General features: G+C 48.8%; 1 protein-coding gene and 1 long non-coding RNA gene across 2 annotated transcripts; both read left to right on the top strand.

Annotated features, from left to right (window-relative positions):
- The first annotated feature begins 257 nt into the window (after positions 1 to 257).
- On the top strand, positions 258 to 2,323 carry LOC138117873 (uncharacterized). Its single transcript, XR_011154906.1, has 2 exons — positions 258 to 526; positions 1,034 to 2,323. It is a non-coding gene; the product is annotated as an uncharacterized lncRNA (long non-coding RNA).
- Positions 2,324 to 5,539: 3,216 nt separating this feature from the next.
- LOC138117872 (uncharacterized) lies at positions 5,540 to 10,284 on the top strand. Its single transcript, XM_069028480.1, has 2 exons — positions 5,540 to 5,648; positions 7,348 to 10,284. The coding sequence occupies exon 2, from the start codon at positions 7,350 to 7,352 to the stop codon at positions 8,328 to 8,330; it is 981 nt and encodes a 326-aa protein (XP_068884581.1). The 5' UTR covers positions 5,540 to 5,648; positions 7,348 to 7,349; the 3' UTR covers positions 8,331 to 10,284.
- The last annotated feature ends 648 nt before the right edge of the window (positions 10,285 to 10,932 follow it).

The following is a 10,932-nucleotide window of genomic DNA, read 5'->3' on the forward strand; positions in this document are numbered from 1 at the left end:
ATATATCATCTCTTTAAAAAGCTCAGTTATTTGGGCTTCTATTCAGGACTGATGAGTGAATTCTGCTTTGCATGTCCTATTGATAAAGTAATTGCTCCTTCCCATAAAATTCTTTTGCACACATTCTCCTGCCGTATCCTGCACACTCGTAGCCAGGTTCCCTTTAAAGCATAATTGACTCTTTCCCATCTAATTGAAGTTTGTTGCTTGAGGAGTTGAAAGATCCCTGCTTACTGTGATTATTCAGGGAGCATCATGCAGTGCATCCAAGTCCAGCATTCTTTAATCAGGTAACGAGCCACCTCAACATTTTCCACCTGGAAAAGTAATTTACATACTTAAATGCCCCGATAAAACAGTGGACCAGCCCAAACCTGGGGTTCATTTACTGTGATAATTCATGCAGCATTTACAGCTGTGACAAGGGTTATATTTAATTGCCTTTTGCTTTCATAGATGTTGAGATTTTTAGGGTGGCTGCGGCAAAGGGTCTCACGTCTGCACCCCAGACACGAGAGACACCAAGGTGGGTTCAGTCACGTCCAACACCTCTCCTTCCCCCCAGCCTTGCTCTCTCTCTCTCTCTCTCTCTAAAATGCCAAAAGATGATGCCCACAGGAGGCCTTCTCTTCCTTTCCTGGCCTACATCAGCTTTTTAGCCCTTTTCACCATCATCTGGCTCTGAGGAAAAATGAAAAAAAAAGGCAGCTCAAGGAGGAGTTTCAGGCCAGGAAAGCAGTTATTCAGGTTATTCTTAATTACACCAGGCAGAAGGCAGCTCCTTCAAAGTGTTGTGCAAATTTGACTGCTCCTTCCCACACTGAGGGGGACACAGGATGATTTCCAGCCTCCCACCCCATGTTCTGGCTCAACACTTGGTTTTGCTCACAGGGGTCAACAAATGCTGCTGAGCCTTCCTGGGAGATGAAAACCTGGAAACCCCACTAGGGCTCTGTGTGTGCATGTGGATGTGTGTTTGTGTGCATTGCTCACCTTTGCTCTCCCCTTGCCCCCTTCCCACCACCCTCCCCAGTCCCTCCTCCTTTAGCAACTTCCCGAAGCCGAGCAGGGACCGGAGCGATGGAGCCGCAGAACCGCACCAAGCACAAGCAGCACTTCTGAAATCTCATTACAGGAAGGAGCAAAGCAGGATGACACATGTGGGAGAAACCTTATCCTAGTTAATCTGCTGGGGTTTATGCTTCATCAGCAGAGTGCTCTCTCCAGCATCCGCCCCGCGATGAAGCTGAACCGTGCAGCCCCAGCAGCACCGGGGTTCCCAGCAGGCCTGGGATGCTTCACCTCTCAGCTGCAGTATCTGGTGGAGTCACCACTAGATGGTGGCACGGCACAAGAAGTACGATTATGAAACGGCTGCTAGACTGTGATCCCAGCCTGAAAAATCCCTTAATCTGGTGAGATGTGCTCAGGAAGGGCCAGATGGAGTAAAACCCACTCAGCTCAGTCCCCACCGCAGTGTGGATGTAGTCGAAGATGCTGCTGTGCTGCTGTCATGCCCTGACAGTGGCTGGGGGCTGAAGAACGAGCAGGGATCCTGCAGGAGAGAAACACAGACAGCAGCACAGTGGAGACATAGAGTCATGAACAATCCCACCACCCAAACCACTGAAAATAGTTAAAGAATAAGTTGTTTTCTGGGGCTGTTATTTCTTAGGGCATCTAAACACATCCCAGCTTCTCTGAAAAGAAGAAAGTTTAGAGGCCAGTAACATTACAGGGGGTTCCACTGATGGTTGTCATTTAATTTTTTAAAATCTTTTATTAAAGAAACACAACAGCTATGGAAAGACAAACCTGTTTTAGGTGAACTGGGCTGCTGGCAGGACAGGGAGTTTCATGCCACCCCAGGCAGGAGAAGGCTTTCAAGTGATGGCAGTGCTGCCCTCACTGAGCCCTGCAACAATCCACAGTGCTCAGCTCTCCAGCCTCTTTGTGTGGTGTGTCCAAAAGGGACCAATCAACACCAGCGTTCAGGCATTTTGGGATATGTATAATCTAAAATGATGTATGAAAAATGCATCCATGTAAAGATACAATTTAATCATAGGCAGATCAGTGATAACAGAAATAGTTTATATTATTTTAAATTAATAGTCTGGGCCAGATTCCCAGGGGAAGTTGCCAGCGAGTTGTCACCGTGGTTTGCACTTCTGAAACTTCGAAGTATTTTAAGAAAAGTCTGCACTGGCACAGGGCTCTCTCTGTCTGCTGGTCATGACCAAACCACTGCCAATGGAGCCATGACACTGGCATGGCCTAGAAACTTCCAGGGAAAGTTCCCAGGAGTCATTTTCCAACTTAATTGAACTCCCAGTGAAGCAAAGTGGCTAAATCCCTCTGAGCCTTTGCAAAGGCTCCTGGCAGGACTCCACCCATGTTCCCAGTGGGATGGAGAGCTCAGTTCCTGCGAACAAGCCTTGTGCCGATGTGCTGCAGTCACCCAGCCCTCACAGCAAATGGTTCCTCACCTGCAAAAGGCAAGAAATAGCCAGGAACTTATGGAAAATCTGTGTGCATCAGTGGCAGTGTTGGCACACGTAGCCACCACCAGTTGCTGTGTGAGCTGCAGTCAAGGCAACAGCTGTGGGTGCATTTCCAACCCAGCTCTAGTTAATAAGAAAACAGCTCATTAATATTTCATGGCAGTATCTTCACTGGTACCGTAGTGGCTGCTTGCTGTAATGTGCAGGAGGTTAATGGGCTGGGGGATGTAATTAGAGAACACAAATCCTCCAGAATCTGGCACAAACCAGGTCAAAACATTTTCCTTTCCTAAACTTCTAATGAAAAACATAGAAACACAGAATCACAGAATGCTTGGGGATGGAAGGGACCTTAGAGATCACCTCATTCCACCCCCTGCCATGGGCAGGGACAACTTCCACTAGACCAGGTTGCCCTGAACCAACCTGGCCTCAAACACTTCCAGGAATGTGGCACCCACAACCTCTCTGGGCAACCTGTGCCTCACCACACACACAATAAAGAATTTCTTCATTATCTAAATCTCTCCTCTATTAGTTTAAAACTGTTCCTCCTTGTCCCATTCAATATCTGCCATGTAAAAAGTCACTCTCCCACATGCAAGAGAGGAGCAGCTCTTCCAGGTTGTTGATGCACCTTCAAGAAGGACCTGCACTGAGGTGTGGAGATGCTCAGTGTCATGTTAACCCTGTCCCCCAGCCTTGAAAGAGCCAACAAGCTTCAAAAATGCCCAGAGGAGAGTCACCTGTTACACTTATCCAGCTCTGCTAAACTGTGGGGATTTCCCAAAAACTGGAAACATTCCAAAAAGAAAAACCTAACAAACAGAAAACCAAACAAAAAAATAACTGTCAGCATTTATATCTCAGACACTCAACCAAGCCCTGCAGAACTAGCAACTGCTGTTTTCCTCTGCAGCTCAGGCACTGCTGCTGTTGCTGTTTTCTTTTGCCATTAATCCCATTTGGTGACAGTTTTTATGCCCCCAGGAATGCTGATTCACTGCACTGTTGGGGAGTATAAGTACAGGAAACCAGGGTGACTTATCCAGAACCATCTTCACAAGTGCTTGGAATAAACCTATGGCAGTCTTGCAACAAGCATTCAAAGTTGCACCTTATTTCTTTTAAATTAAGATTTTTTGAGGGTGCAGCTGATGAAAGAGGAAACCAAATGGAGGCAAAAAAAAAAGAGGTATATTATATTTGTCCCTCCCACCTGGCAAGTTCTATTCATTCCATCAGACCTTCAAGAAGGAGGCAACTCCAGCAGGAAGGAAGAACTTACCAGGGCAGAGGAACCATCTTGAAGACTCTTTTTAAAGAGAATGTATCCATGCACATCTGCACATGTGGAATTTGTTTCCAGATCAGTGATCTTCCTCACAAAATGTTTTTCCCAAGCTCCATACTGCAGCTGCTTAGCATAGCTGGTGTCTGAGGAGTTTTTTCCTTTCGATGGTAATTACGTTTCCTGCAAGCAAGAAGGAAAAATTGAAGCTCTAAGTTACTACAGCATGATTCCAGCTGATCACTGCTGCTAGTGAATTTAAAGTATGAAGGTTGTGGGTCATTTCAGCTAAATTCAGCTGTTTGGCACCAGAAGTTCAGACAAACAGCTTGAGCTTACACACCTGTCATATTGAAATGCTAAGCAATGGTTATTTCCAGAAAAAAAAATAATCTGCTTGGAACCATATCCTGAAGGGATGCAAAAGTGTGTTGAGCTGCTTATTTCCTTTTACTGGAGATAAAGAAAAAACCTGAATGATGAATGTGGGCTTGGGTGACTAAATCAGCAGTTACAGCCAATTCCAGCCTGATTGCTGGTAACACAGAGAATATTTGCATTTAAACTAAAGTGATTTTTAATCTAGGATTTCTGCTTTTCTCTTCATCCCTCCAGCAGGTCAGGACAGGCGTTGTGGGGAGCAGCAAGGCTCAGAAATGCAGTCACGCTCCCTGGCCTGGGCACACAGGGATGTTGTGTGGGATGGCTATTCCCCCGAAAAGAGCAGCAGCTGTTGGGGCTGCCTCTGAGGAGAGTGTTGGGAAATAAATACGGAAGGAAGACTCTGCTGCAACATAACAATTCATCGCCCCACACAACATGATGCTGCAAGAGACGCTATGAGAGAGACACCAGGGTTATTCCAGAATTGCAATCAGTTTGCAGCATGTTAATGAGCCAGGAAACAAAGACAAATCCCTGCTGCCCAGGGACCTGCAAGGTTGGATGCTGCCAGTCTTCCTGGCAAAGCAATTTGCTGTAATGCACTTGTGTGGTCTCAGAGAAACATGAACAGGGATGATGCTGGCAGCAGTGGGAGAGGGTGGTTGGTGGAGAAAAGCCCTGGGAGTTGCCGTGGAAGGGCCGGCTGCTGCTGTGCTTCCACAGCAATATGGATATACACCTCAACCCAGGGATGTACAGCTTGGCCCAGGGAAGCACAGCTCAATCCAGGGGTGTACAGCTTAGCCCAGGGACGTACAGCTCAATCCAGGGATGTACAGCTCAGCCCAGGGATGTGTGGCTCGGCCCAGGGATGCTCGGCTCAAAGCAGAATGGGAGCAGGGACAGAGGAGAGCAGAGAGCAGCACTAACGACGCTGCAAACACACTGCCTCTTGGGCAAACCAGCACAAATTTGTTCACAAAATAGGGTAGAGAAGGAGCAAAAGCAGCCCAAAACCCTGAGGATTCCCCTTTCAGCAATAAAGCTTGAAAGAACTACGGCGCCTGTTTTCCCACCGCAGCTTGGAGCACAGGCAGCACTTCCCCTCCGGCACCACGGCCGCGGCCCCGAGGTCCCTTCCACACGGGGAATTGTCGCCAGGCAGCTGAGCCGCAGGGATGTGAGGTGGCCAGTCCTGGAGGGGCCGGAGTGGCCCAGCCCGGCTGTTGCCCGCGGCTGCCCCGGAGCCCCGGCGCCCGCCGGCTGCGGCTCGGGCAGGGCAGGCAGCCAGCGGGATATATTTAGCAACAGCAACAAAACAGGCAGCGGGATCAGCTGACTGAGGCAGGGAGCTGGCGCATGGGTTAGTGTTAGACAGCACATCTCCTGTGCTGGGAACAGGGAGGAGGGAGCGGGGCAGAGCCGTGCAGCCAGGGGAGACGACAGCCGCCCGTGCCCGCACCCCGCAGGTAAGGGGAGGGGGTCTGGCCAAGGGCTGCGTCCTGGGGGTCGCTAGGAATATCCGGGATGCTGGTAGCCAGTGATGCTCAAGGCGTGGTGGAGGGGAAGCTGCAGGGCAGGGAGTCCTGCTGCCCCGGGGCTGCAGGTGACGGGGAGGTGACCTCGGCCGTGCCAACGCGGTGGTACCCAGGGCGAAGGGGATGGCATCCGGGCGGGACCTCATCCATCCCATCATCGGAAGAGTTTTACTGCAAATAGGTAATTTAGTTTCCTTCCGGAGGAAGGGCGTGTTGGCAGGACTTAGTTACTGATTAGCGCTATCGTGATTTAACACGACATGCCCTTGCCCCTTATCAGGAGCATCCGGCCGCTCTCACTGCCGGGCCCAGACCCTGACACTGCCGAGCTCAGGCAAGGGGTGGGAGGGAAGGAAGGCAAAGGAACAAGCCTTTTCTTTAAGGCTTAAAGACATGAGAGAAACAGAGCAGGCAGGAAAAAGGATAATAAAAAGGCCCTAAGGTTTAAAGCAAGCATCTCCTGCCCTCAGGTCAGCAAATCCCAGCTTGGCTGGCTTTACCAGTAGCCCCTGAGAAAAACCGGTAAGGGCCAGCAGCAGCCTGGGGAGGGATGGACACCCAGCGAGCTCTACCCTGGGCTCGGCACGAGCTGCTCATTTGTGCTCCATGTGTGATCTGCAGCTTTGCAGAGAGGTTCAACAAAGCCAGATTTATTTCCAGCAAGGCATTAAAATAGCTAGCAAAGCACTTTTGTGTTTAATCACACAACAAAGCTATATTGTGTCTGCAGATTAGTCACATAGAAATTTCATTGGGGGAAGTAGTGGAAAAAAAAAAAAAATCCAGGCTATGTGGTCATTTCTGCCAGAAGGGGAGATAAGCAGAGCACAGCAGGGAGTCTTTGGAGAAAAAAAAAAAAAATCAGTACCGTTAGAAAACACTGCAGCACAAACTATACTGAAATATTTGTAATTCAGTATGTTTAACTGAGTAGTGGGAGAAATTTGATGGAAATCCATCCTAAAAGGAATTGAGAACAACTATGTGAATATAAAGGACATGAATTAAATCCCTTTGACTCTATGTAAGCACTCAGGGGAGGACCTACCTCTCCATAACTACATTTGTGAACCACTGGCACAGACAAAAGTGACCCTGTACATCCTCACCTACAGCTTCTAGAAGAGACCACTGTAACGTTGCTGTACTTACGTGGTGCTCCCCACAGGGGCAGGGCAGCTCCTCTTCTGTCATGTTCAGCTCCTGCCTGCTTGGACAAAGGGCGAAGTCAGAGCCCTGCCACAGTGAACAGACATGGAGCCTTAAATAAGGAGAGTAATTTACGCCTTGCTGCTACAACAGGGGCAGTGAGACAAGCTCATGCCCCTGCCCCACACTTCTCCAGCTGTGCTCTCTTGCATTGCTTCAGGAGGGAGCACCACTGCTGACCTCCTTAATGAACCTTTAATTTACTGCCACATTTAATGACTTGGCTTCTTTGTACATTTATGAAGCTCTTTACGAAACCATGGATATAAAAGTACTGCCAGCAGACTTTTAAAATGCAGTTTTTGTAAACAGCCCTGTTTGCCACAAGAAGACATTGGGTGGCTCAGGCAGAAACAAGCCCAGGATTTCTTTACCACAGAAGGTTTTCACATGCTGATCATGTCTGCTCTGTTCTTTGCAGCCATGGCGCCCCGGATCAGATTGAGCCTTTCAAAGCCTCTCCCAACCATACGGGAAACCCACGAGGAAGCGATGGAGGATCCAAGCAGCAACCCAAAGCGTGCTGGAAGCGCTGCAGCCAGCCCAGACGCGTACTCCAGCGACGACTACATCCAATCCATCTGCCACCTTGCCAGACCCACCTTCCCAGCCCTTCTGGAAAGCAGACGTAAGGGTCAGGACAGAAAGACCCTGAAGACCCTTGAAGATGTATCACATTCTCCACCCTTTGTGGGGACACAGCAGGAAAGGTCAAAATGTAAATTGACCAATTTCATCTCGAATGTGGTGCCACTGGGAAAAGTCCCATGTGCAGAAACCGGCTTTTGGTCCAGAGAGGACCCCCTGGAACAAATTTACACCAATGCAGGAAATCTTTGCTCCTCCAAGGCTTCTTCCTATGGTGAAAGTGGTCACTCACGGGGCAACTCTTCTACCCCGAATGGTGACCTTCATCCTGCAAACCTGGAAGAAAAAAACACAGGGAAAAGCAGTTTTCCACGAGTGTTCAGTTTTCCAAGGCTTCCCTCCCCAAGACCAGTTCAGAAAGAAGCAGTATACTCAGAGCTGAGGTATCTCAGAAGGGATGAGGGAACGGTTTTAGGGAGTAACCACAGTCAGAAAGAAAATGGCCCCGTGTCCATTAACACTGAAGAGCTATTGGCACCCTCAGCCAGAGGGAAGCTGGTAGGAAACCCAGCCCTGCCCTGCTCTGTAAGAAGGCAGAGTTTGTTCCATACAGCAGATATAGATGAAAAAGAAGGAAGAGAAACCTCTCACTGTGACAAAAATGTCATGGGTGATGTCCCCGCTAAGCAGAGATACTTTGAGTCTTTCCGGGTACCTAAAAAAGCCAGCATCCGTAACTGGATTTCAGAGCACAGATGCATCTGGAAAGAAGCAAAGATAAAAGCTTGTTTGCTCCCAGCCATTGCTGAAGTGTGAAGAAGTAGCTGCTTAGAATAATTTTATTCACAAGATATAACCACCCTGTGCTCTAGCAGCTCTCCCTGGAGTCCTCACACAGAAAACATGGCTTGAACATGCATGCGAGTCAGGCAGACTCTTGTGATCCATCATATCCCTCATCTGTGGGCAAAGGGACAATTCAGAGTCTCATCTGCTAAGGAAACAGCAATCAGTTTTCATTTTAGAAAGGCAACAGTTCATAAAGCATCTCCTCCCACCTACTGCCTAGAACTGCCCTGAGCATGAAGAAAAGCTGGAGAGAGCTGGAGAGAACACAAATCCCATCTGTGCTGGAGAAGAAGTGGGAGCACTGAAATACCAGTGTTTTCCAGCCAATGCCAAGCAGCCAAGAAGGTGTTGCTCACACTTGGGTACAGTCATTCAAAAAGGAGCCCTTTGCCCAAGGCTCGGACAGTACGAAATGCACTCTCTCTGACACACATTTACTGGGAGACCCATCACAGATCCCTGCCTCTGCACCAGGATCCCGCTGGAGAGGTCATCCATTAGAGCAGTAGCATAAAGAAGTATTTCTTAAAACTCATAAGAAGCCTTTTATGAGGATTTGCTGGAGGGCAGTATGGAGAATATTACAACTCCTTGAGTGGGGATTTTCCTGGTGCTTACCCTGGCCCAACTCTGTTCCCTTTACTACTGGACTTACCCCTGGCAGGAGGAGAGCTGGGAGCCGTGGTGGGCATTGCCGTGCCAGTGCTGTGGCTGTTCTGGAGCCAGCTGTAAAGAAACAGGCATCATGTTGGACTCTGCACTGACACAGCCAGGCTGCACACCACGGGCACCCACGGGATTTGCTGCTCAGGTTCAGGAGCCCATGAGCCCACACAGAGCTCTGCAGGTTCAGAAGAGCAGCCTTGGCTGAGGGGCAGCCTAGGGATGCTGGGCTGGTGCTCACAGAACCTGAATGTAAAATAATAACTGGTGTTTCCCTTTGTATCTGTGCTTCTGTATTCTCACCTACCTGACCTTGCTGATGATGTTGACTGAGCTTCGCTTTGTGCTGCCAGACTGAAACATGGAAAAAACAAATGAGCATGTTCCAAGCATCCAGCCCATCACATAGACAAACAATTCACGTTGATATTATTTCTACATGGGACGTCTGTAGGATGAGAAGCACTCCCACAAGGCTGGGAGGTCCTGACATGGGGTGATGGGCACGTGCCCAGGCCATCCCTCGCTGCCACACAGAGACTTCTCCATCCAGAGAAGCTGTCATTGGCACTTTCTCCTGCAGTCAGAGCAACTTCACCCACCTGTGTCTGGTGCCACACTCCCCATAGCCAGTCAGGAGAAGTAGCTGAGAAAACTGCAAAGCAATACCAGCCTAATTATTACTACTACTAGGAATAAATGTTTTGGCACAGCAGAGAGCAGAGGGACCAGGCTGTTTGCTCAACAGCAGCTAAGATGAGAAACAGCGTCGGAAAGCTGCAATTATAAAAATGCTCACAAGTGATTTCCAAACCACCCTCAAGCAGATTAAATGAAAAAGCAACTTCTACTCAGTACCAACATGAGTGTAAATATGCTCAAGGATCAAAAGGTGAAAGTGTTTGAGCTCCTCATCCTCACATCTCTTACCTCAAATATTTTTTTCTCTTGTTGAAACTCATTAGTGCTATGGAGCTGAGCTGCTTCTCAGCTCTGTTTTTGAACCAACCACACAGCAAGAACAGAAGTGAAGGTGGCTCCAGCATTCATTATAGCCGATGGAGAAAGTTGAACCCGGAAGGTCCCAGCCTGCTCTGCCTCCTCCACACCTGTCCCTCCCTTCTCAGGTAAATGCTGGGGGTTAAGTGATGCTTGTCATTTAAATTTCTCTCCATGTGAATATTTATTACTCTAATGCCTAACAAGTCTTGTGCCAACTGCATGTATCACTGCTTTTGACAGAGGAAACAAATAAAGTCCTTCCATCCAGTTGTTGTTTCCATTCTGCATTCCACAGGGGATTATTTTTAGTGCTGGGCTGGTCCACAGCATATGGGTTGTGACTTGCCATACAAACACCTTCTCACTCTACCAGGCCTTCACACCTCACCCCTTCAGCAGCTGCTGCCCAGGACTGTGATTCCTTCTCAGCTGCCACATAATCCTGCAAGTCTCTACACCCCTGAAACCCATCACCTTTTCTCTGCAGAGCAAAGAGAACCAGGAGCAGGTGAGAGCTGCAACTCAGGACACACTGGGAAAAACTTTGAATCCTCTGATGTAGGACTGGGAGCAGGCTGTGGGGTCTGGGGTGATAGCAGGGTTGGGCTCAGAGCTGGGGGCATTTGAAAACACAATGTTAGTTCCAGGTTTGCTCGTCAGCAGCTGCTACGTGCCCATGGAGCACCAGGAGTTTGGAGTTAGGTGCAGCCAGGTTTGGAGCAATGAAGCTTTGGAGTGAACTGGCTCTTTCTGGAGCCATACTTTCTCTTTAGTGAAAACTGAGGTTCTACTCAAGCAACTGGGCTTTGCAAGAGGAGCCAAAGCTGCTGGGATGCAACAAAGATGGGGCAAAGATGCATGGGCAAATTAGGGTCATAGGAATGGCAAGGCAGGGAAGGGAGGA

The sequence above is a fragment of the Aphelocoma coerulescens genome, chromosome 13 (assembly GCF_041296385.1).
Source record: "Aphelocoma coerulescens isolate FSJ_1873_10779 chromosome 13, UR_Acoe_1.0, whole genome shotgun sequence".
Lineage (NCBI taxonomy): Eukaryota > Metazoa > Chordata > Aves > Passeriformes > Corvidae > Aphelocoma > Aphelocoma coerulescens.

What these genes read in the sequence shown, in the direction of transcription:
- LOC138117872 (XM_069028480.1), top strand. Translation starts at nt 7,350, where the DNA reads ATGGCGCCCCGGATCAGATTGAGCCTTTCAAAGCCTCTCCCAACCATA.